The sequence below is a fragment of the Pelodiscus sinensis genome, chromosome 3 (assembly GCF_052426305.1).
Source record: "Pelodiscus sinensis isolate ZL-2025 chromosome 3, ASM5242630v1, whole genome shotgun sequence".
In the NCBI taxonomy this organism is placed as follows: Eukaryota; Metazoa; Chordata; order Testudines; family Trionychidae; genus Pelodiscus; species Pelodiscus sinensis.
In genome coordinates this window covers 8,070,792-8,097,851 of record NC_143054.1, presented here as the reverse complement: position 1 = coordinate 8,097,851, position 27,060 = coordinate 8,070,792, and the positions used below count along the sequence as shown (strand labels likewise).

Sequence of the window (27,060 nt, the reverse complement as noted above, 5' to 3'; positions counted from 1 at the left end):
GGCAAAGAGACGGTGAGGGCACTGTGGCTCTAACACATTGCGAGCACAGGATAAGGAAAGGGATAAGCGTGCATTAAGATTTCAAAATAAATGACATGAGTTTTCAGAAAACAGACACACTCTGGCTCAGAGTTGTGACATATACCAGAAGATCCAGAGAACTTTGTTCCTAAAGGCAGGTCTATTAAGTAGGGATGTTAGATAGCGGGTAACAGAATAGTCAAGTAACCGCATGAATTCTTCTTGGTTACTCGATTATTTGATAGTCCCTGGGGGCCAGGCCAGCAGCCAGGCACTCTAGCCCCATTCCTAGGGAGCCCCCCTCCTGCCCTGTGCGGGAGCCAGTCCACAAAGGGAGCCATTTTAAAAACTAGCTCCCCTCACTGACTGGCTGTCTGCCACCCTGCGCTGCTACCTCTGATACAGAGGCAGCAGTGTGGGGTGGCAGGGGGTCCAAGCTCCCCACAGACAGAGGCTGTTGTGGGGTGGAGGGAGAAGGGATGCTGCCACAAAGTGTCTGTTCTTTTCAGCCCCTGGCAGACACCAGCTATAGTCCCTCATACCAACAGACACTATCGTCTAGGTGCACTTATGTAGGAAGAGGAGGTTTGCCTCAAAGGCTGTCCACACAGTAGCTTTGTGTAAATGATCTTCCACATAGATCTATGAATATTTTCAAATGATAGCCCGTTAAAGAATTCTTTACTGAAATTTGCATTACCACTGGAGATTTCTGCCTCAACCTCCCCCCCACCCCAAAATAAAGTGCATACATATTCCTGCCTTCTGACTTTCCATTCTGGAGAAACGCATTTTACAGGGGAAAAAGCCAAATCAACCCATTTCAATTCAGCAGGAGTTTGAGCCCCAGCCCAGTACAGAGCAATTTATGAGGTCTGGAGACTTTACACCATCATCTTATTTGAAATATGAATTGATATTTGAGACTAAAAGCATCTTGGCTAAACTAACCATTGGATAACAGCATGAACAGAGAACTGCAAGGGATAAGAAAATCTGACGGTGGAGACATCCTTTCTCCTAGACATGCATCTCATGTCCAGTGAGACTCCTATTATTTCTAGGGTTCTGAGTACTTACAACACAGTTACTGAAAATGAAGAGTCCTTTTATGGGGGGAGGAGGGGTGTTTTTACCAAACTCTGCCATGCTAATTCATTTTACAAAAACAGGTTACACATAATACTGAGTACCGAGGTGCATATCCTTTAAAGGGCAGGATCAAAGCATTACCATATGTTGGCAGAGAATGGCTTTTTGTCCTCCTCTTGCAGCTGGATCACATAAGAGGTTTTGCATTTGTTGCGGCGTTGAACTTAATAGAGCTAGTCCTTTAGCTCAAGCACTAGAGGTTCATACTTTTAGATGTACACGTCCCAGCTTCCCTTCCCACGGATGCACTCAATCAGGTGCATAGTTAGAAAGTGGTCATTTAGAACCCACAGATGACCCTATGTTGTTGCAAAGCTGAGAAATCTGCCTGGGTGTAGCTGCCAGAGTTTGGTCTGATCAGCGAATCTGATCATAGCTACGCATCAGCAAGTCAAGTCAACTTGCAAGTGTTCGTTTATTTCATGAAATTACTGTGCAGTAAGACAACATTCTTAAGGTTGCTTGGCAACAGAAGAATAAAAGAAATTCTAGCAGCAGCAGCTCCTCCAGCCAGGCAAGGGAATGTTCCATGCACAATTGCTTTGCAGCCCAATTCAGTTTCCTTATAGGCTTCTTTGACATGTTTTTACATATTTGCTTGGGCTGAACCTTATGTTCTCCAAACTTCAGTTCAGCTGTTGTCCATGTCACCTACAGCAAGACGAAACTATTCAGAAATCCAGATGTCGTCTTCTGCACAGGCAATTTCTTCCTTCAGTTACACCACACAACAGAGATCCTCTTTTGGTACCGAGCAGACTTGATCCAAGCCATTCCACAAACTATATTTTTATAAGTGCAACTGAATAAGCACTTTACACGGAGGCCACTGTGGGCAGAACCATAGTAAGTCAGTACCCATGACTACAAGAGCTGGAACAAGGCACAACACAGAAAACCAGATGTCCCGCTGCTTCTCAGTCTTGGCCTCCCTACTACTACTGTCTTTGGTCTGATATAGTTTTGGTTTAACTGTCTTCTGAGGAGGAGACAAAAATGCCAAGTTCATTTCACCTGTGAAACAAGGCATGTCCTCAATGTGGGTCTCCAGTCTGGGAAAGCTAATGCAAACTCTAACTCAAACTATCCCCTGTATTCATGGAGGACCTGTATACTCCCGCACCTACTGACTTCAGGAGAAGAGGACAATCAGTACTTTGTAGGAGGTACCCAGCTTCTCACAGAAGAGTTCTGTGCTACAGTCTCCGAAGTCTTTCAGCTTTCGGCTGAAGAGACAGAAAGCAAAGAGTAAGATTATCTGATCAACTTTCATCTTGGCAAAAGGTTAACAACATGTGTGGGAGGGAGGGGGGGTTCTAGTGTTCAGTACTAGATCCCAAGTTAATATAGTTATTAATTATCTGGAAAGGGGATGAACAAAGACATAGCAACATCTGCAGATGACTCAAAGTTATTGAAGTTAGTCAGCCTCAGAGAGGGCTGTGAAGAGCTTCTGGGAGACCCAACCAAGCTAGGTGAACAGGCATCATGAGAGCCAATGTCTTTCACCATTGATGCGTGCAAAGTAATGCACACTAGAGGGAAAACTTTAAACTACTGACACACTTTCTGGGCTATGACATTAACAGTCAGCCATAGAAAGGGACATAGCTGTCACTGTAGACAGATCAATAAAGAAGGAGATGGAGAATAATGATGAAAATGTTATCCTGCCTTTATGTAAATCAATGATGCAGCTTCATCTGGGTACTGCATACCATGCTGGTCTCACCATCTCCAAAAGAACTGGAAGAGATTCAGGGAAGAGCAACAGGAGTGATCAAAGCCTGGAAACCCTCTCCTCTGTAGAGAGGCTAAACTGTTACCTTAGAAAGGCGACAAAAGGGGACATGATGGACGTCTATAAAATAATAAATCTGGAGAAGGGTGATCAGGAGCATTTGTTCTTCCAATCTCTTACTATGAGAACAAGGAGACATACAATCCAAAGAAATACTCTTTTTCACACAATGTGTAATTAAGATGTGGAACTCACTGCTGCTTGAAGTCACTAAAACCGAGAGTTTAATAAGAATAAGTGGGGCTGGACAATTATATCGATGTCAAGAATATTCTGTTATCCCAGTTAATGGCAATAAATATTGGAAGGGATATTAAACCATGTGCTAATTTCCAACTACTAGAGATCAGGAAGAGACCTACGTAGCAGGTAGATGATCCCACCTCTGCCTTCGGCAGGTTCTTACAACTGCCTCTGAAGCATCCAGTTCTGACCCCTGTTGCAGACAGGGCACTGAGCCAATGGACCCTGGGTCTGATCCAGCCGGACAGTTCCTCGGGCCGTGCGTTTTCATTCCATTAGGCTTCCATTTGAATGTGAGAGGTCTGGCTCTGACTTCCTGGGATCCATTCCCTGCTGTGGAGCTGCCGTTACGGCACTTCTCTTCCTTTAAGCAGGATGAAATATATGGGTCTCTTCTGAAATCATCTTTAATTTCATGGACCGTTGATTGGGATTGGTGCAGATAGAGTAGCAACTCCCTCCCTTCCTGGAGATGTCTGTAGCATAGTCTGGAAAGAAGGAACACCCGGGTTTCCAGCACTGCGCCTCTAGTACCATCAAGTGCACAGCACGCTAATTTGAATTCATAGCCTGTATTGGGATCCTTACTCTGAAGCTTTTTATACATCTTTGTATAAGCTTCTGGGGGAGAGCGTAACCATGGAATTCCAAGAGCATTTACAGCCATGGAATTCCAACCTGCTCAACATCACCATTCAAAAGCAGCTATTCATTCCACGATTTATGGAAAGATATTTAGACCAACTTCCAGGAGAGTATGGCTCATGCGCTGAACTCGAAACTGCTCTATCTGGAGCAGGAAACAGTCTGACTAGATCTGTCTAGAAATGGGGACAGGAAAGCAAGGCCTGGTTGTTTCTTTCTTTGCAATAATGCAAGAAGTAAAAAAGAAAACCTGGGTTATTCAACCATCCACATTGAAGTGGATGACCTGGGTTATCATCCTAAGACACCGTAGCTGTTTTCCCCAGCAGGTAAGTGAAATAAAGGAGAGGGGCTGACCAGGTTTTCCAGACACTGCAGTGAAAATGGGACTGTCTCCTCACCAACATACATAGCGTTGTAGTTGTGTTGGTCCCATGACGGACAGACAAGGTTGGAGAGGTCATATCTTTTATTGAACCAACTTCTGTTTGGTGAGAGAGACAAACTCTCAAGCTACACATTTTCTTCAGCTCTGTGTAAACTCAAAAGCTTGTGTCTCACCAACAAACGCTGGCCCAGTAAAAGATGCCTCCCCCGCCTTGTCTTTCGACACCGGTGCTCATTCAATTTTCTGCTTTCCCATATTCTTTGCCTGGAGAAAGCTGGGCGGGATTGTTTTGCCTTGCCCAGCTTGGAGGGGGCCACTCTCAGAACTGGTTTTCAAAACACAGGTCTGACATGACTTCACTGTCCTGAAAGTGAAATTCAGACACAGGGGCTATGCCCCACGTAAACCTTCTGATCTGCACAGAGAGAATGTCATTGATCTCAGTGCCCTTTGTGAGGATGTACGTTTATACGGGTAAATCCCCCAAAACTGTGAGCATAACCTAACAGAGCAGAAAGAGTGGATCCCTGCAGGAGCACGTACCTGTATCAGGCTGGAAGGGGTTTGGTCCAGTTACTGGCCCCCTGCCCTGCTCTGACGGTAGCCCAGGATGCGGACTGCTGCCATTCGTTGCAGGAAAATGAGTCGGCCTGAGCTGCACTGGCTCCACCGGGTCGCAGAACTCAAATGGGGACCGGCCAGCCTGCATGCCCTGCCCGCCGTTAATAGCTAGAGATTCATTAAATAATAAATAAGCATAACTCAGACAGCTGCCCAGGGCTCATCACCACATTACCGGTGCTTGACAAACTCACCCTGCTAGCCAGCAGAGCTGAAATCAGACACTTCGGAGGGGGAATGAGGTGGGGGAGTGGCCTACTCAAGGCACTTGGGACTGACAGATGTGACTATCACCGAGAGGCCACCCCAGGGAATCACAGCTGAGGAATGCATGCAAACAAGGACACCCGGCTGCTCACAAGGGCCCCCGATCAGCACCAGAGAGCAGCGCTGTGGCGCTGGGTTAGTATTTCTCCAAAGGCCGGCAGTCGATGCTGCTCCCCAGCCATGTTGCAGAGAAAGGGACCGACGCCCCAGTAACTAAAACGGGCAGGAGGAGGGATGCCCATGGTAGCCCGTGCTAAAAGTGAGCAGGTATGCAGGAGGCAGCGGGGCGTGACTGGATTCTTGTGCCTTTGCGTTCTATGGAATAAGCATGTTTTGAACCCCAGGGCAAGGCACAAACCTCACTCTCATTTCAGCTTCTCATGGGAGCCTCTTGAGGGGCTAATTCACTTGAATCAGAACTTCCTCCAGGTACATGCAGCAGGACCTCACTCATCCACACAGGGTGAAATTCACCCTGTGCAATGGGCCAGCGCCCAGTCTGAAGTGGGATTTAAGTGCTGCCCATAAACACAGGGTTGAATTTCAGCCGCCATGCAGCAAAGCACTCTCTTCAGCTGGGATTTAATGGGAAAAAAGATTATAGTGGGGTCCCATCATTACCATCTTCATTTGCCCTGTGAATTCATCTGGGCCTCTTTTGGTCAAGCCTTAGGCTGGGTTTCACCCCTGTGCAAGGCACGGCACTTGCATGGGCTCCCTGCACAAGGCTGAATGACAGTGCAGGGACCAGGCAGCTCACTGCAGAGAGGAAGCGTGTCTCCCCTGAGTTACCCATTGTAATCCATGTGCCAGTTTAACCCAACAGCACTAACTGAAAGGAAACTGGGTTCCTCGGGGGCATTTGGGCTTGAGACACCTATTCCTGCTGGGAAACGTTACTTTACATTCTGGATTACATGGGGAGTGGGTGAATCACAGAATACTAGGACTGGAAGGGACTTCAAGAGGTCATCAAGTCCAGCCTCCTGCCCTCATGGCAGGGCCAAATACTGCCTAGACCATCCCTGATAGACATTTATCTAACCTGTTCTTAAATATCACCAGAGATGGGGATTCCACAACCTCCCTGGGCAATTTATTCCAGTGTTTGACCACCCAGACAGTTAGGAACTTTTTCCTAATGTCCAACCTAAACCTCCCTTGCTGCAGTTTAAGCCCATTGCTTCTTGTTCTATCATCAGCGACCAAGATGAACAAGTTTTCTCCTTGCTCCTTATGACACCCTTTTAGATACCTGAAAACTGCTATCATGTCCCCCCTCAATCTTCTCTTTTCTATACTAAACAAACCCAATTATTTCAGCCTTCCTTCATAGGTCATGTTCTCTAGACCTTTAATCATTCTTGTTGCTCTTCTCTGGACCCTCTCCAATTTCTCCACATCCTTCTTGAAATGTGGTGCCCAGAACTGGACACAATACTCCAACTGAGGCCTAACCAGCGCAGAGTAGAGCGGAACAATGACTTCTCGTGTCTTGCTCACAGCACACCTGTTAGTGCATCACAGAATCATATTTGCTTTTTTTGCAACAGCATCACACTGCTGACTCATATTCCGCTTGTGGTCCACTATAACCCCTAGATCCCTTTCTGCCATACTCCTTCCTAGACAGCCGCATCCCATTCTGTATGTGTGAAGTAGAGGGTGAAGTAGAGAGTTGGCTACATCTCACCATACACACACTCCTCTTTGCCAGTCTCAGTTTCAACCCCTTCTGATGTAAGGTTCCCTTGTCTCCCAGAGACAATGAAGCCTCATTATCACTATACTCATGTCACTATGTTATGAACGCCCTAGTATTCAGTTCCCTGAAGGTGCTGTGCATGAGAGTCTTTGGAATAAGAGTGCTTGGCATGCAAATAATAGGCTTGACTGATAACGGCTGTTTGATCTTTCGTTATGAATTCAGTGGAGTGGTGCTGGGACAAATTGGTCAATGGCTGTGATTAGAGCTGACAGCTCCCTGATGCATTTAGTCTCAGTGCAGATGTCATTTAAAGCCTGCACCAGGTTTATTGCCCAGTGTAGTATCTCCAATCCAACTTGAGCACCCATGTTTCCTCTCACAGCCGATATCCTAAACTTAGTGTCACATGATGGCTCTTGATTCAGACAGTCTACTCTGCCTGTAGTGTATGTAACACAGAACCTATGTCACCCTCTAGTGGCTGGTCCCAGTGGCTATAACAACCCATTTCTCTTTATTTTGGTGCTAGAGGTCTGTTTCCCAAGGTGACACACAGCTGACTGATGTGTGTGGCTACAAAATAGTCCCAGACTTCAGGCCTCCGGAGTAGAATTTTGTTCCCGCTTACAACTGTTCTTTTTCTTCATATGAAGCAATGTTTTTACCCTTCTAAAGATGCCAAATCTACAGAAGAATGGCCATGCTGGGTCCATCTAGCTCAGTATTCTATCTTCTGACAAAGACCGGTGTCATGTGCTTCAGAAGGAAAGAATAGAAGAGAGCAAGTATCTAGTAATTTGTCCCGTCATCTAGTCCCAGCATCTGGCAGTCAGAGGTTTAGGGACACGCATAGTATGGGGCTGTGTCACGGCACATCTTGGCTAATGTCATTCATGAACTTATCCTCCATGAACGTATCCAATTCTTTTCTGAACCCGGTTATACTTTTGGCCTTCGCAACATTCTCTGCCAACAAGTTCTACTGATTCATTCTGTGTGGTGGGAAGAAGAACTTCCTTTGGTTTGGTCACCTGAAGAAGTGGGTTGTGCCCATGAAAGCTCATGATACCATCTACATGTTTTATTAGTCTTTAAGGTGCAACTAGACTATCTGTTGTTTTTTAAGTTTTTCTTGTTACAGACTAACTCGGCTACCCTTCTGAAACTTCCTTTGGTTTGTTTGCAACTTGCCGCCTATTAATTTTATTGATGGCCCCTAGTTCTTGTGATGTGTGAAGGGTTAAACAACACACACTCACTTTCTCCACACCACAAAGATCTCTATCATACCCTCCATTACTTCTTTCCTAAACTGAACAGTCCCAGTCCTTTTAATGTCTCGTCATAGGGAACCTGTTGCATATCCCTAATCATTTTTGTTTCCCTTCTTTGTACTTTTTCCCCATTCTAAGATTTTTTTTTTTAGATGGAGTGATCAAAACGGCATACAATATTCAAAGTGTGGGCATATTATGAATTTAAATAGTGGCATTATTATATTTACTGTCTTATTATCTATCCCTAGGCTAATGGTTGCTAACACAGCTTTTTTGATCGCCCCTTCACACCAAGCAGATGTTTTCAGAGAACTATCCACAGTGGCGCCAAGATCTCTTTCTTGAGTAGTAACATCCAATTTGTACTCCACCATTTTGTAGTATTGTTGGGATGATGTTTTCCAGTGTTCCCCACTTTTCATTTAACATTTTGCCATTTTGTTGCCCAGTCATCCAGTTTTGCGAGATTCTTTTGTTTGTTGCTCCTTTGCAACTCTTTGTAGTCTGTTTTGGACTTCACTGTCTGGCAGACAATATAAAATTACTCAAACTTGGCCACCTCACCCCATTTTCCAGATAATTTATTAATATGCTGAGCAGCACTGGTCTCTCTACAGATCCTTGGGGAGTTTTGCTATTTACTTCTCTCCACTCTGAAAACTGACCCTTTATTCCTATCCTGTGTTCCCTGTCTTTTAACCAATTACTGCTCCCTGAAAGGACCTTCTCTCTTATTCCATGGTTGCTTATTTTACTTAAAAGCCTTTGATGAAGGATCCTGCCGCCAAAGGCATTCTGAAAGCCCATGCACATAGGGTCAGAGTGTCAGCACTCAGGATGTCGAGTACATGTTTGCAAGCTCTTTGGCAAGCCTGGCTGTTTGTTTTGGGCATTGAGCTTGTCTGATGATTGGAACTGGTTGTGGATGGCAAGTGCTTTTGGAAATCTGGCTTTTGTGCTCAGGAGGCGCTACTGTGCTCTGGGTAATTGCGTCGTGTCCTGTTACAGCTGTTAAGCCACCTTCTTACTTGGGCTGCCAAGCAGTTCATTTTCTCACTTGATTGGCATAACTGAGTGTAGCACTTTGCTAGTGCGGAGAAGGGCTTGTCGGATTGGGGTTTTGCGCCTTCACTGCAGCTTCTCTAGTGCTTGAGCTCGGGATCACCCATGTCCACATATTTGTTGATCCCCTCAAAAATGAGAATTGGTTGGTGAGGCATGATTCCCCTTTACAAACAGCTGTGCTGACTCTTCCCCAGTATTTCATGTTTATCTTGTCTGTGATCGTTCTGCTCTGTATGCCATGTCAACCCATGTGCCTGGTATCGAAGCCAGGCTTACTGGCAGCCTGTAATTGCCAGGATCACCCCTAGGCCATTTTTTAAAACTTGGTATGACATTAGCTCTCTTCCAGCCACTTAGTGCCGACTGAAGCAATGGGTTACATACCACCGTTAGCAGTTCTGCAATGTCGTATGCGGATTCCCTCAGAACCCCTGGGTGAATACCCTCTGGTCCTGTTGACTTATTATGTTTAATTTATCAATTTGTCCCAAAAGTTCCTCTACTGACACCTGGAACGAGTCCTAGGAAAACATTTCAGGATGTTCCTTTACTCACTCCCTGACACAGCTATTTTGTGGCCTTCATCCTGATTTCTGCACGAGACAACAGAGCCAGTCAACAGCCTCATTATTGCTATCTGCTGAATAAGTAATGTGGTGATTATCCCTCCCTGGGCTGAATTAAACAGCGGCTAATTGGTTTATACCTGGCAGTTCTGCCCACCATTCGCTTTTCTTTTCAGAATTCCTCTCCCACTCCCTGTTTCAGGCAGTCCTGTTCATTAGCAAAACTCTGCACCTCCACTTTGAAGACTCAGTGTAATTCTCAGAGCCACAATGAATATATTTCTGCTTGTGGTAATGTGGTGAAGGCCACAAACACAACTCTGTTTCACCCAAACCTCAAAATAAGAACCCAGAATAGGTGAGCCCTCACGTAGCTGGAACCAGGGTACAGTCTATGCCCTGGGGCTGCAAGGGAGAGTGTTTCACAGAACTGAAGCTAGTAAGTGAAGACCACCTGGCTCAATGAAACCTACCAGAAGGGATACCACCAGTGCTCCTGAGGAAGGGAGGGGAGCATGGGGGAGGAGGAACAGCTCATGAGTCCTAAGAAAAAGCACCACTGGGTTTATATTTTCCCTGTAAAGAGCTGAAAACCTGGGTTTTGCTAAAGTTGCTTTGTGCTGCCTCTCCTCTGGTCATATATTCAGGATACAGAATAAGGATATGGATGAGGAAATGCTAGGCCCCCCAAATGGATAGTGAAGCTTTCAAACCACACGCAGAGACCTGCTCCTTACTGAGCCCTGTCAGCACACGGACTCCTCAACTCCTCATTCGTGAGGGACTGTATCCCTGCCCTGTTACTCATGGCATGGCTGTTTGAGCTGCAAACACATCTCTGCAAGGTAACAAAGCTTTAAGGTACAAAACAGTTAAGAGGAGACACTGGCTCCAGTAAACCACCTCCAGGTGATATTGTATCCCTAGCAGCCCTTGGGAAATGGTCTTGTGCATTAGCACGAGAGAGCAGAGCTGTTAGCACAGACACGTACTGTGAAGCCCCATGGGAGTTCTTGCTGCAGCGCTGGGTTGGAGGGGGGCGGTCAGGATCTCGGGTTTCACCGCAACACCGGCCATGCTGCTTTCGGTTCTATCCGTCCCACACAAGCCTGGCAACTGGGATACTTTCTCCAGCGAAGGCAGCAGCTGATCGAGCTGGTCGAGGTCAGCAGCAATCTAAGGAAGGAAACAAGGTCTCAGGTCAGTCGCTGAGCTCCTCTGGGCAGCAGTCTCTCGTTACACACAGGAAAAATTTGGGAACCGCCGCTCTTCCCCCTCCCCACAAATGAGTTGGCTCATTGAAATTACGTGCAAAGAGGGCAATCAGGACTCGTTCTGTTCCGGCAGTTCAAGCATTTTTCAATGTGATGTTCTTCTGGTGACACCCACCCCCCCAATGGTGGCGTAAAGGCCCCTGTTGGAATTATTTCTGTGCCCCCTCGATCACAGGAAAGCGGAAGTACAGAAACAAGGTCTGTTTTACCACCTCCTGGTTTTCAATGCGTATTTCCACTAAGGGCGTTAAACTGCGGATATCTGGCTAATGGCGTAGTTGATACAATTTGTATTGACTACACGATTAGTTGATATAGGGCTGCTCTGCAGAACCGCAGCAGGGGTAGCTCCTGGAGCCGGCTGGAACTGGGACTAAGCAGTCCAGCTTGTGCCGGCTCCAGGAGCCAACTGCACTATGGCTCTGTATTTTAAAAGTAGTAAGAGCCATCAGGCTTTTACTGCCTTTAAAATACAGAACTGCAGCAGCCTGGACCAATGTGAGCTGGGACTGCTAGGTCCCGGCTTGCGCCATGTCCATTAGCTCCTGTTTGCAGTGGCCAGCGCTGGCCACGGCCAGGGGCTGCTGCCGGAGTAGCCCCTGTGGGCGCCATGAACAAGGGATGGGGAGAGCTCCACACTGGGACCCCCATGGACAGGAGCTACTGCCAGAGCAGCCTCCCCTACCCTCTGTTGCCTCCGATAGAGGCATGGGGTTGGGGGACAGGCGGCACTGCGGAGACAGGGCTGGGGGGAACCAGATTTTAAGCTGGCTCCTCCCAGCACTGGCTCCTGTTCTCACACTCACTAATATCTGTGCAACGACCCACGTGAAGCTGGAACATGAGTGAATCAGGCCTCTCGCTTCTAGAATGAGCCTAGAGCATTACACAGAAGATGTAAAATCAGCATCTTGGGTATGAGATGCCACCATTTCATGTCCATTTGGTACCTAGAACCACACAGTGTGGGGTAGTTTGCTCTGTCTAAAAATGCAGGAGATGGACGGTCTTGTGGTTATGGCACTGGACTAGGTCTCAGGAATGCTGGCTCCTATTCTTGACTGCTACCAGTTTCCTGTGTGACCTTGTGCAAGCTTCTCCATGCCCCTCACTTCCCTGTCTTTGAAATAGGGATAATTCTTCCTTTCCCCACCCTGTATCTGCCTTGACTATTTAGATTGCAAATTGAAGAGGGCAGCGACTGTCACTCACTACACCTGTAGAATACAGTGCGCAATGAAGCCCTGAGGACAGTGGAGGCTTCTAGGCCCCACTATAAAACATACATTAACAGCTTGCAAAGGCACTGGCTTGAATGGGCCCTAGATATCAACAGCCATTTAGGCAGAAGGTAAATTGCTCTGTTTGTACAAATACATTAACACTGATGTAAAAAATGGCCTAGCCTGAACAATGTAGGGTACTTTGTAGAACAGCCTTCTAAAACTCTATTTCTACTTTGGCCTAGAGCAAGTCATGATTATGGACAGACTAGTACGACATCATTTAGCTTTGCTAATCTTCATACAGTGAAGAATAGGAGAGTAGATGTTTGGCCTGAGGACCCAAATCAATGGGGAAGCTACTGAAGAAGCAATTTGCACCAGGGGATATAATGGAGATCCTGGTAAGCAATCGTTTGGGATTAAAGGGACTAAGGTGCATTAGGTTTGGGTTAAAAAAGAATTATCCCAAGGGAAGCCACATTTTAAAACGTCTCAATCTAAGTACACATTGAAACATGCTCCCCCAAGCGCCGGCAGTCGGCATGGCAAGGCGCATGCATGTTGAGTGATGTACGCACTTACAGGCAATTCCTTTCCAGATGATTAGGCTGAAATACTTTTGCATTTGACTGACAGATGCAGAGAATTACGTTTAGGTCACAGTGAGGGTTAGCAGAAAGTTGGCTAATTAGCTAGGACACAAGGTTGGAGCTGACAGGCCCTATGCCTATGATAAATATATCCAGATTTCCCAATGGCCTTGGGTATACAAACAGCTGTGCATTTCACAAAGGAGTCAATATGTCAGCAATGCTATGGAGAAATCAGCTGAGAGATCTAACTGCAGCTCCTGCCAGGGAAAGGTTCCTTTGCCGGGAGGGCTGCTCATTTTGGGGCAGCTCAGAGCTGGCCTCATTCTTGTGCTGCTCTGCAAAAATGGACACAAGCCTCTTGCAGACCTGCCTTCTTGGACAACCTCGCTCTAGCAAAAGCAAACTCTGGCGAGTGTCGACAATGAGTTGACAGAATGCTCGAGAGGAGAGAGGAAACCGCCTCTTCGGCAGCTTCCCCTCTCGTCTTTTCCATCCGTGTGTGAAATGCATTTTGTTGTGCGCCCCCAGGCATGTGCGGAAACACACCACCAAACATCAGGTTTGCTAATCAGCAGGGTAGCATTTAAATCCCTCCTGAGCAGCTGCACAAGCGCCCGGCATACAGGGAACGCTGTTCTTAGGATATGACAATGCTGTGTTAAGACAGCCATGGCTTGCCCTGCAGAGACTGGCTCATGGGGCTCAGGCGAAGGAGCAGTTTAATTGTGGGGTAGCCATTCAGGCTTGGGCTGGCATCCACACTCTAGACCCCTGCAAGGTGGGAAGGTACCAGAGCTTAGTCCCAGCCCCAATGTCTACAGTGCAAATAGTCCCTTCGCTCAAGCACCATGGAGCAGAGGCACTCAGCTGTCACCGTCAAGTGAGCAGCCCTAGAGCACCAAATAACTGGAGCGCATAGCAACTTCCAGATAAAAATCAGACTAAATAGCACATCTTCTCCAGTATCATGTCTCCACAAGTGGCCACCAGGAGCCACGTCAGAGGAAGGTTGAATCTTTGTTTCCTGCAACAGGAATTTATGGGCAAGTTTCTTCTTAATCCCCATTTGGGGAACAAGTTGGAATCCAGCACCAGAAAAAACGGATGGGAGCATCCCCCCGAGGATCTTGGTGCAGTGTGAGGATAAAAAATGTGACTGTTTCATACTACCAATGCCCCCACACAATAGCAGGGTTGCCGACTGCAGACAGGCCCTTGTGTGGAGGAAGCAGCATTGATAAAGCACCACTGCATCTCCTCAGCATGAGTTCAAGGTTACCATTCTCCAAGGAACCAACTTAAAAACTTCTCCATATTTATTCAAGTACAGCAGGAAAAGCTACAGAAGACAGCACTGCTCTCCTTACATTATTTCTCTCTCTAGCTACAGAAGACAGCACTGCTCTCCTTACATTATTTTTTCTCTCTCTCTCGACAAGATTTCATTAATTTATCACATCCCACAGCCAAGGGATAAGGCATGAAAGAACTTTCAGAGAGGAAAGCATTGCATGAAACAATCAAGACATGACTATATCATAAGAAAAGGAGACACTAGTGGACCATCTAAGGCAGAAGAAGGTGGTTATGTTGTTATAACCCACAGCTGAAGTGTTTAACAACCTTTGCCACAATACTCACAAGTCATGCTGTATTATCTACATTGGTAAGACATTGTAAGTACTCTTCGGAGGCTGTGCCATTATGGCTTGGGGAAAGACAGACTGTTCTCTTCCTAGATGTGCAACAGAGTCTCTCATTTGAACCACAGTAGCTATGTCACAAACAAGAGAATGGATGGTGCTGTGTTTAAGACTCATGGAGGGCCCAAGAAATCTGTTGCAATTCCCAGCTTTGCCACAGCTTTGCCTGTGTGATCTTTGGCAAGTCACTTCATTTTATAGTATCTAAATAGTCAGGGATTTTTAATGTATACAGTTTCTGAGATAGGGCAAGTACTTACTTTCCTCATAGTGTTACAAGGATTAAGCAATGTTTACGTAATGCTTTAAGGACACTAAATACGACTACAATGGACTAGCCGTCCATTAGCCTCACAGTCCCTCTAATCTTTTCCATCCATGTGTATGTGATCCATCATGCTCTAAGCCCAGAGTTCTTAGGAGAAGAACATCCTTAGCCATATAATTTCCCCCACTTACAGAGACAATAAAATACAGGAAGAGCAGCCTCAGCAAGAAGAACACAATTGTAATGCCTCAAAAAATATTCCTTCTTGAAACAGATTTTCTTGAATGATCTAGTTGGGGCCGGACTAGAGAAGTGGGTTTCAAACATTTCTTTTTTCATGACCCAGCTGAAGAAAATTGTTGATGCCGCGACCCAACATAATTTGACTGGAGTATGGGCCCTGGGGTGGGAGGAGAGATTCAGCTTTGGGGGTGACTCAGGAGGGGCTTACTTCAAGAGGTTCCCAGTCAGAAATGCAACAGAGGGACTAGGCGACCTCCTGACTTCTCTTCCAACCCAAATCTTCTATGATTCTGTGCAGCACAAGATTGCTAGATACCTTGGCAACATAGGGAATAAATGTAATAAGCTCTTTATTGCTACACGCGAATATAAGGCATTGGCAAACTATAGTGCAGGGACACTTAACAGGACTGAAAGCTCTGTTACATGTAGTACGTGTGTGTGTGTGAGAGAGAGAGAGAGAGAGAGAGAGAGAGAGAGAGAGAGAGAGAGAGAGAGAGAGAAAACTTAGTCACAGTGAAAACGTTTGACCCCTGGCAAAGAGCAAAGAAAATGAAACCCACAAGCCTAGTTACATTGCCCAGAAGGCATGGAAAGAGATCAGGGAGTGCAGAAGGGAAAGATGGGAATGAAGGGGCAGTAAACACAAACGTTCATGTTTAACTTTATGAACTAAACAACAAGTCCTCAGATCTGCTCTTGCGGTTCCCACCGACTTCAATCAGAGCATCCAGCCATCAGCTCTGAATAATTTGTGGTCTGAAAATAAGTCAGACAAGAGTCTAAAAAGCTCTGTTTGTTTAGTTTACTGAAGAGAAGGCTCAGAGATGACTAGCTCGTGGCCTATAAAAGTCCCATGCATGGAGTATGAGAAGATGTCTGATACTAGAGGACTATTTAATCTAGCAGCAAAAGCAGAATAAGATGAAATGGCTGGAAGTAGAATTTAACAAAGTTCACCTGGAAATACAAAGCAATTTTTTAAATAGTGAGGACAATTAACTACTGGATCAGATTGTCAAGGGATGTGCTACTTTAAATGATTCATTCTGTTGGGCTAGCCACAGGGATCGATGGGAGAAGTTCCTGGCCTGTATCATGCAGGAGATGACAGTAGGAGTTCTTTTTGGCCTGAAAGTCTATTCCCATGGCTACACTAGTGAGCGTGTAATGGCCCAGCTGTACCGATGCAGCTGTGCCATGCTACAATTGCACATGGAGCCGTTGGACAATGACGGGAGAGCCTGTTCTCTGGACATAAACAAACCAGTCCTCATAGTGGTGGTAGCTATGTCAGCAGCAGACCATCTCCCACCAACACAGTGCTGCCCACAACAGCGTTTTTGCCAGCGTATCTTATATTGCTCAAAGAGATGGTTTTTCACACCCCCGAGCAACATAAGTTACACAGATACAAGTGCTCATATAAACATAACCCAAATATATTGGGCCAAGTCTGCCTTCAGACACATGTACAGCACTAACTCCAGGGTGCATAATATCCCAGCATGGAATGTGCCCCTGGAACTATTTTTAGAAACACGTTGGCCCTTAGCCACTAACACTTTTTTCCTTAGAAACTTCACTCATTTAAATCGGTCTCCTAGTGCTGACGAGTACAGCACAGTCTCGGGGAGAGCTTTGTGGCTTGTTGAAGGTGGTTTCCTGTAGACAGAGCAGCTACACAAGCAAAGCTGTGCTGCTGTAAGCTCGCTAGTGTAGATGTAGGACCTACAGGCAATATCGAACCCGAACCCTCTGGAGCTTAGTGCATCAGCCTCTACAGCCTGAGCTAAAAGCCAGCTGGCTCCCAGATAAGGCTGTAGAGCAAACCCATTCTTTCCCTCTAACTAATCTAAATGCCACGACATGGGACAGTGACATGGCCTTAGATTATGGCATCTAACTTTATCGTTAGTCTAAGCAGTACTCCGGATGGCTAGCCTGCTTAGCAGCAGTGTAGACTGGAATACTACCTGGAGGGGGTGTATCTTGAAGGTCCAACGAGAAGCCTTCAAGCATCAGAGTTAACAAAGATGGAAAGCCTTTCTAAAATAGCTAATATAATTATCTTGTTAATGAGTCTGCCTGAAAGTAGAACCAGATAGCCACGAGATTAGTACTTGCTTCACAAGGAAGCAGGAGAAAAGTGCCTTAAAAATGAGGTTGATTGCTATGAGAACTCCCTGAATCTAACTTCACTCTGATCCAGTTCTTATGTCTTTTAAAAGACATTATTGGGCTGATCTTGAACTTGGGATTCTGATCTGGGGTAAGAGAACTCCATTGAGTGCAGAAATTCCAGATATTTTGAGAATTCAGATCCATTCAATGAATCTTAGTATTTATCATAAAGGTTCCCAGTCCCTCTGATTGCAAAGACAGGTTTGCGGCACAAAGTAAACGGCTTCTTTGTTTGGATGCTGACTGTGCAGCCAAGCAGAGTGAAACAATAGCAATGCAAAGTAGCTACTTCCCCATACTCTGCCCTTCACCCTTATGGGGCCTGAACGCTGACGTTTAATTATCTGCTCTATATTTGAGAGAGTTTGTGCATCCATTTGTTCAAGAACTCCTCCTAAATGGCAAAAGATAGGACCACCAAATTTGGTAGCAGTTTCCTTTTATCAGCAAGGTCAGGGTTTGGTTGCACCAGGATAATGGGAGGCGTGTGGAATGTGATTGTTTCTCATCCAACAGGAAGGGAAGGGTGTGATGCCAGAGGCAGTTATATTCAGGAATGACCACTAGGGCTGTTATATATCAGTTAATTGAATAGTCAATTCACCTCATGAATTCTTATCAGTTACTCGACTATTCTATTGTCCCCGGGGGTGGGCCCAGTGGCAGCGAGGAGCCCCCTGCCACTCCAAGAGGCAGCAGCTTGGAGTGCCAAGTGGGAGCCGGTCTGCAAGGGGAGCCGGTTTAAAAACCAGCTCCCCTTGCGGACTGGCTGCATGTTGCCCCGTGCTGCTGCCTCTGCATCAGAGACAGCAGCCCCTGTCTGGGGGGCGGAGGGGCTGAGCTCCTGGACCCGGTGGGAGCCAGAACTGAGGTGGGCTGCCTGCCCACCTGGTTCCTAACACACTTTAAATGCAGAGTGGCAGTAGGGGTAGGTCCCGGAACTGGCATGATCCAGGATTAAGCCAGGCTGCAGTCCAGCTTGTTAAAAAAATTATTAGTGGAGGAGGAGGAAGCATGTAGTCTATAGCATTAACCGATAAGATTTTGCTTATCGGTTAATCAGTTAATCGACTACACTATTACATCTCTAATGACCATGGGGGGAGGGAGCAAATGCAGGGGATGGTTAAACCCCAGAATGACCTGAGCTCCCCAGCCCCAGGAGCTGCTGGACAACCATATGGCCCCCACTGCCCTGGGCTGGTGCTGGGGAGCAGCCCAGCTACCCTCACACTCTGCCCTGAGCCTCCCCACACCTCCCAACCCCCTGCTCTGCCTCCTGCACCCTCACCCCATGCCGATCCCCTCTTTACCCCACAAATCTGACTCCTGCACCTCCCCACATGTCCAACCTCCTGCCCTGGCTCCCCATTTCTCCAAGTCCCTTCCCTGACTCCTGCATCCCTACACTCCCAGCCCCTTGCTGTGAAGGACTCAAGCAACGCTGGTAAGTTTTCTGGTGGTCACCTAAATTGGCTTAAAAGTAATTGAGCCATCTATTAGCTGGTTCCCTCCAAAGTTTCCCTCAGGATAGCTGGCAGTCGTCCGTCTCATCCACGGACTGTGTGAGGCCAGTAGCAGCCGCTAGCCCACCAGGACTGGGTCTTCTTGGAGTCGGGTTCCTTGGGAATGTGGTAAACACCATCAAAGGCTAAATACTGGCACAAGACCAACAGTCAACAAGTATAATTTACTTCGTTATGGAACCGACTGTCAATACGGAAAAGGGGCAATACACGGGATAAGATGGCGAGGTTGGTGTCTTAAGCTTTGCCAGTGATACCTCACATACAAAAATCAGCTGAAGATACACAGTGGATGATTTGTGGTTTCACACATTGTGCCAGAACAACAGGTTTTATCAATACACCAAGGCGAGCAGTTATGAAAATGAACGTACCTATCAATAATTCTATCTACTTGGAAGGTGAAGCCTTGAAAACATTATTTTCCCCCAGGTAGCATCATTCACAGAACTGACCCAAGTCCCGATGAGGAAAGCAAGCGCTGGATTTCAAAAATTCCATACGCTATGGAAGTCCAACACAACTAGCAATATCACTAAACTAGTGTCACTGTCAGCAGAATGGAGCAGAGTCCAGAACATTCCAATGCAAATCAAACAGGCAACGCAGGTGTCTGCACCGACGAGTCAAAGTAAAAGGGACTGACAGAACCAGTAACTAAGTGGTCTTAGATTGGGCAAAGCTACCTACAATGATACAGGTAATACGGAAGAAAAGATGAACGTACATGGGATATCTATTAAGCATGCCCAATAAGAAACTACCTAAAGAAGCATTTCTTTGGCAACCCCCGATGAAAAACGGGGAGGCTGTCGTGAAGGCACTGTGCAGCAAACTCATGAATGGAGTGGCATTATTACATCTCAACATAGAGGACTTAGATAAATGCGCCCAGGGCAGAAATCATAGAATCCTAGAATATTAGAACTAGAAGGGACCTTGCGAAGTCATCAAGTCCAGTCCCCTGCCCTCAAGGCAGGACCAAGGACTGTCTAGATCATCCCTGACAGGTGTCTGTCTAACCTGCTTTTAAATATCCCCAGTGATGGAGATTCCACAAGCTCCCTAGACAATTTATTCCAGTGTTTAACCACCCTAACAGGCAGGAAGTTTTTCCTGGTGTCCAATCTAAACCACCTTTATTGCAATTTAAGCCCATTGCTTCTTGTCCTATCCTCAAAATGACTGGAGCCTTCTGACGGTGCGGTAAGATGATGAAATGCCAACATATTTAATCATTTCAGCAACGATCAACATGCTAAACATTCAGCTAATGCACTTGTCCACTGAGATGTGACTGAATGAATCGCATATATCCAGCTACAGGAGAAAGGTTCATCCTTTCCCACAGAGCAGGGTCAGTGAAGCAGATGCTAAATATCTTTAAAACAAACACAAAGTGAAAAGGGTGGAACGGTGATCCTTGGTTATGTTTGTGGTCCATCCCTCCCACCCAATTGCACATCAAATGAGTGAGGAAGCCTAGTCTATTTACACCAGTGTGGGAAGTGCCCCACACACCACGGTTAATACACAAATAATTCTCCTGAAAGCCTCTTCGTGATTCTCTCTTACTGTCCCATACTCTTAAAGGAGCTCCCCGACAACACCCACAAAGCCTGAAATCTCATGTGCTGGAATGCACACACTGCTGTCATTTGGGATAGAGACTTGCCACCTATAGTGTGTTTGTACAGAGTATAGCACAACAGGTTTCTGACCACCTTGGCCTTCAAGTGCTACCGCGATATAAATAGTCTGGTAGCACTTTAAAGACTAACAAAGCTGGTGATCTGAAGAAGCGGGCTGTGCCCAAGAAAGCTCATACCACCACCTACATGTTTTGTTAAGTCTTGAAAGTGCTACCAGACTATTTGTTGTTTTTTAAGTTTTTCCTGTTACAGACTAACTCGGCTACCCCTCTGAAACTCGCGATATAAATGTTAACGCTCATAATAAAGTGAACACTATCCCCACTAGCACTCTGAGGCCATAGGAACAGACTGCAGCTTTTATGGGTACTATAGAGCAGCACATTCTGTTGCATATTCATTCACTCATTCAACATGTGCTGCAATCAAATGGTTGCCATTTAACGGGGTGCTGGCCAAAAAAGCCTGGTATATGAGATCGTGCAGGATTTTGCTGGTTTTTAACAGAACCTGGCCAAGCAGCAGCAAATTCACTAAGCTAAGTTAAATACTGCTGGAGGACTAGTTCAGTTGAGTAAGTTAATGATTCTTGAATGACCCAGCTTTTATTTTGCAATGATATCATGCAATCAAGACTAAGCACATTAAAAAAAAACCCCACACTGCCTATGCAGAAATTCAACAGAATTCTCCCCCCCCCCCTTTTTTTAAGGATAACCTGTCTTCATGACAGCAATATACTTCCCTGACAGAATTTTTAAAGAGTAGGCAGCACTACTATAGGTCCTCTTCCAAGGATATGAAATAATGATGGCACATCATTTGATTTCTTACACAATTAGTTAATAAGCAGTTGAAGATTCCCTGGCACATTTGTCAGTAGTGGAGTCCCTCGTTCCCAGCCAAATTCCTGCCTGAATCATTATGTTCTGCCCACCTACTGTTTCCATTGGCTACAGTGTTCTTCCTGATCTAAACTGCTGGGGACAGTAATTGTACATTATTCAGCAGCTGCTGCATTCCACCCCAGAGGTGGCTATATTTTCGCACTGGAAGTGATTTCTATGTAATTTATGTGCCAGTGAGGAAAGTGCTTGGTGCTAAATGGAAGAAAGGTGATTATAGGTAAAACATCAAAAATATTTGTGCACAGGAACAGAGTTCACATCCTTTCCTTTGTCAAAGCCCCTGACAAAGTCAAATGAGGTTTCCTCCTGCAGAGCCAGGAATCAAACGCAGAACTCTTGATTTGTAGGGCCTTAACCACATGGCTGAGCTTCCTAAGGACACTCTGTGGTGGCATGGAATAGACCAGTTTTATTTTAAAAAGCCTTGGATTTCACCAAAAACATCAAGCTCTGCTCAAAGACCCTGGACTGACAAGGCAAGAGATTTCTGCTGGCCCCGCTTCTGCACAATGGGAGGCCTGAAGCGTAAGAGAGATTACTTTATTTACAGCCGATGAGATTAATTTAATTAATAGAAGCCTGTGGTGTCAATTAAATGATAGAGCCACTAGCTCCTCCAGAACTCCAAGAGGTTGCTACCTCTCCAGCAGAATAGGCACCATGGAGCCTGCAGGCTCTTCTTTGCATAAGGTGCACAAAAGAAGCTGTGAGTGCAATTTTAAGTTGGGACGAGTTGCCTCTCGGTTGCAAATATAAAAACTAATGTGCTGCAGATTTCCCAGCAGGCTGGAAAGTGCTGAAGTATAATGCTCTCCTAATGCTTCCCTTGATAAGGCAACTCTGCAGAGCCAAATTACATTCCATTCATGTTGCTACAGTTAAGCTTACAAGAGAATTTTCATTATAAACCCTCTTTTCCGGCCTTTACAGCTTAACCCTACAAGCTCCCTCCAACCTGAAATGAAAGTTGATGAGGTCTGAGGCTGGAAGCAAGGACTTTTCTTTTATAAAAGCTGGAGAAGAGCAGCAGCCTGGCTCAGACACACAGGCGAGAAGGTGGGCTGTTGATTACGTTAGTGGTTTCCATGCGCTTTTTTGCTGTCCACAATGGCCATACAAACTTGGAAAGGTTATTTGTCATCTAAGCTGGAACCCTAATAAGCCCTTCTATTTTACAGTAGCAACCTCAATACCAACCTACCATCCTCTCAGCCAAGCAGCACTCACTGGGACCCAAGGGTTAAATCCTACCCTACTCCAGCCGCTCTGGAGTGTTACCGATGATTGCCGTGGGTGCAGGATCAGACCCTAGGCTGGGTAAATTCACTGTTGCAAGTCCCTCCCGCACACTCTCTGTGCTATACTAGTAGCACCATCTCCATTAACCCCTTCCTTTTGCCTTTAAAGATTGTCAGCTAAGCCGCTTGCAAAACCGGCCCCTCTCGATGGCAGAGCCACGAATGGAAAAAGAATAAAATCAGCAAGCACTGTTATCTGAGAATTGTGATAGGAAGCTGTGGCACCCTCATGCAATAGGAGATGGCAGAGCACCCGGCTATAGACGGTATGTGTTACAGAAGGGCACAGCCTGGAGTAAGGCAGCTTTTCAAAGCAAAAAAAGGTCTTTAGAGAAGTGCCTAAGGACAAGACTGCTCTCAAGGTAGGAACACTATCTGCCCTTTAGCGCCAGAGCCTTAGTTCTAGTTCAGGGCTCTGTCTCCTTGTAATTTTATGAGTCTCACAATACTAAGAATCTTTCAAGAAGCCTCAGCACCCGGAGGCAGCTGATTCCATGAGGCTCTGAGCTTTCTTCATCTTAAAATAAGATTCTAGCTCCTCTGCCAGGGGGAGAAAAGCCAGGAAATGGGATGTGAGTGCAATTTAAAGGCCCAGAAACCAGAAGGCAAATGAAAAGATAACATTTGTTTTTTTTAAAACCTCATAATTTTTGAGCCAGTCTCATGATTTTGAGGGACCTAATTCAGGATATTTTTAACACATGGGATTGGCAATACTGCATATCTGACACGGCCAGTTCCAACTGCTTCAGAGGAAGGCACAAAAACCAGATCAATAGGGCAAGGATTCGATAGCCTGTCCACATGAAATGTTTCTTCTTTATTCCCTATAAGTCAGTCTTTTTATCATTAACCATTTTAACTTCTGATATTATCCAGAAAAATACCTCACCCTTTTTCAAATCCTACTGACGTTCTTGTTTTAGGCAATATCATGTAGCAAGTAGTTCCACAGGTCATCAAATGTGTGGCTCGATGTTTTGGCCATCCAAGGCTTGGAGTAGCCTTATAGACTGGCTACAAACTAAAGAAAGGATTGAAGCTCATGCACTGTCCTTTAAGGAATTCCATGATCATAAAACTCTCCCATACAAGTGTCATGCTTGTGACTAGCCTAAAAACAGGAAAATCTAGGGGGTGTTTTTTTTTTTGTGACAGACCATAAAAATTAACAGAAACCTCACCAACATGGTTTGGGTAACAGAAGAAATTGGAGACTGGATCTTCTCCATGGATGCTGTGGAGTCTCTTAACAAGTAGGCATTTAAGGGTTTTAAAAAACCCTCTGCAGCTCCTCTTCATTAACAGTTTGGAGAGGGTTATGGTCATTATCAGGACTCGACGACCGCGGTGAAAATCCACTCGCCAGCTCCACACCGCGCATGCGTCAGACCCGCACTGCACATGCGCGCACCACCAGTGAATGGGGCAACCGGCTGAAATCTACTCGCCACGGGCGAGTAGATAAGCGGATTTGTCGAGCCCTGGTCATCATAAAAACCTGGCACTCCCCTGTCCTCTTTGGGGAGATGCAGAGAGCAGAAAAGTCACATACTAGGATGAGATGTTAGGTCAATTCCAAAGACTATGGGGAGCTCTCCGACTGCATCCAGACTACAAATCCCTGAAGTCCCTCAGCCCATCTCAGCTCTTTGCGCCATCCAGTGCCAAGTGTGTGGTTAGCACACAGCAAATAAAATAAGTCACCCCGACTTCAATAAGAATCCCTGCTTAGTTACAAGAGGGGATTAATTATGCCTTTAATTGCCCAATGGTTCCATCCTCTTTAAAAAATGTTGCCACTAGCTTTCTAAACTGGAAGCTCCATTCTTGGGAAGGGCAGGAAAACAAGCCAAATCCTCTAACACAGGCTTGGTCTTGTCATAAGGAAGAATTCTTCCGCGCGCTGTGCTGTTAAGCAATGCTGCTCTGGAGCCAGAATAGATGGAGACAGCGCTGATAACTTAATCGTTGCTCATGGTCCCAGAGTGCCTGGATGTTTCTGCTGTGACGATCAGCAGCAGTGAAACAGTTCCAGTTGCTAGGAAGGGCATATCAAGCTGCTGAGGATACGGGTTTGTTTACCACAAACGTAAATGCAAACTGTCCCCACCGCTCATCATGCTGCAGGTGTGCACACATGGTCAGTCTGCGCATACAGCAGCACCCACAAGGTAGTCACACACTTGCAGGTACAGACCTCCGTTTTCCGAAAAGCATGCACCCCATTAGGCTTCATTGGTAACAGCTGGCTGTTATCAATGGGGGCAAATTGTGCCCCTCAGAGCTATTGTTTTAGGCATGGGTGAGTGGTTTTCACTGTGAGGTGTGACCCTGGATCCTCCTTTCCACAGATATGGAGGCCCTGTCTGCACAACGGCTTTTCACTGAGGTTGTACCACTGAGTGTCATGTCTGGCTCTAAATACGGCTGGTCGCTCACATGCAAAAAGTTGATTACTCGGTGAGTAACTGTGGTAGCTATTAGCGTTGTCCCATCAGCAGACTAATCTGGCCCACAGCTCCCTTCTTGCAACCAGGTCGTTGCAACCTGGACTCTACACGTTTATGTTCTCAGCATGACCTGATACTACTTCGATCAGACAGTGCTACGGGGTTGGGAAGCAAACTTCACCGGGCAGTGACAAAGCCAAGCCAAAGGAGTATCAGGCTGCATGTGATATATAACAGGGCCAGAGTGACAGAAAAACAAGCGGCATGTTGCTGCGCATCTCAGTTGCGCCTGTTCTTGTATGTAACCTGTACATCTTTCAACGGGATCATAGCGGGATGTTTCCCTTCTGCAGATATTACAGCACAGGCGCCATACAACACCCTAGGGAGGGGCAGGCTGCACCCTCCTGCTCTCTCACACCCCAGGACAAAGCAGCCAGTTGCACAATGCTGTTCCGTGTTCAGTCACCAGCTAAAAGCTTTAATGTTCTTTCCAAAACAGATACATCTTAATCTGTGTCCTCTTTGGTCTAGAGGCAATTTATGTTAATCTACAGGGCTGAGTCTGAATGGAAGGGGAAATAGCTAATGTATCAAAAGAGTGAGCAGTATCAGTAGGGATATTTTATAATAAGGTAGAAAGAGCTACATTTCCACTTGCTGATGGGATAACTGACTGAGGCTCCCAAATGAATGGAGCCCTTAACCTTATTAAGAGGCTTATTGTGTATTTGCCATTTGAGGCTTTCAGAGCGTTCTGTGTTATTCATGCAAACTCAGCAGCCCCGTTTGACACAGTCAGTAAGCAGGCTATCAGGCTTGCTCTGAACGCCAGCCTCTGTATTCTTTGCTTAAAAAGGATTAAGCAGCCTTATCCATTGTACCATCTCCCCTAGCTTTCAAAAATAAGAAATCTCTTCTATTCATAGCCACTTGTAATGAATATTTATACTCTCAAATCTCTATCATTGGGATCTGTCACTGGATTATTCAATTTAATAATACTTTTAGGATAACTAAAGGACCCTTATAATTGCTAATCCCAGCCAACAAGTAGGCAACAGATTGGAAATTCCCCAGTACATGAGCCCTGAATAGGCTTAGGGATGCTGGATATAAAGTGTTTTTTCACTAGGCAATGCAGGAATGGATCTATAAATGGCTTCTCTCCCCTCAACCTCACCATAAGAATGGCGATACTGGGTCAGACCAACAGTCCACCCAGCCCAGTATCTTGTCTGCTGACAGTGGCCAATACCAGATGCCCAAGAAGGAGGGAACACAACAGGTAATCCTCATGTGATCCCTCCTATAACCCACCTCCAGAGACACAGGCTAGAGACACCATCCCTACCCATCCTGGCTAATAGCCATTCACGAATCTACCTAGCTCTTTTTTGAACCCTGTCACCATCAGCCTTTGAAGAATTGATGCATCATGTTCCATCACATTGTGATAAACCTCCATTAAGCTTTCTTCTCTCTCCCATCATAGCTGCTTCTCAAAGTGTGTGTATGTACAGCAAGTAGTTTCTGTCTGGCTCCCTGAATGTCTCCAGTGAGGCACCTAACTGCAGTCTGAATACATTTAGGGGTCATTTAGGGATCTACTTTTTAACACCCCGAATGGCAAGTTAGTTTTGGAACCAGTCATGCCACTATCAGTGTTGGAAGCAGAACTTCTAGGGGTGGGTGTGCGTGTGTGCATGCGTGTGTGTGCATGCAGGTGCCTTTGGAGACGGAGCAACTGAATCCAGCCCTGCTGTTGCTGGGAGAGCTGAACAGCCACAATCTGCAGCAGTCCTGATAGCTGGGGAGTTCACAAGCAGCCATGTTTATTACAACACTGAAACTCCCCCATAGCTAGGGCAGAACTCAGCAAGCCTCTCCTGGCTCTCTCAGGAAACAGCGCACTGGATTCCTGCTGAGGGAGCAAGCTGGGAGGCTAGTGGGAATGGACTAGAAAGCATTACCAAGG

At 46.0% G+C, this 27,060-nt stretch overlaps 1 protein-coding gene across 9 annotated transcripts in view; it reads right to left on the bottom strand.

Annotated features, from left to right (window-relative positions):
- The window catches only part of NCOA1 (nuclear receptor coactivator 1), a 339,844-nt gene that overhangs the window by 28,562 nt on the left and 284,222 nt on the right, over positions 1-27,060 (bottom strand). For 6 of the 9 annotated variants that reach the window (XM_075923291.2, XM_075923289.2, XM_075923293.2 and 3 more), the window contains 2 exons: positions 10,747-10,930; positions 4,794-4,979 (listed from right to left, as the gene is read on the bottom strand). In XM_075923291.2, coding sequence (XP_075779406.2) covers positions 4,794-4,979; positions 10,747-10,930 — 370 coding nt within the window. The remainder of the gene's footprint in view (positions 1-4,793; positions 4,980-10,746; positions 10,931-27,060) is intronic. The other 3 variants (XM_075923294.2, XM_075923295.2, XM_075923296.2) reach the window with 1 other exon arrangement.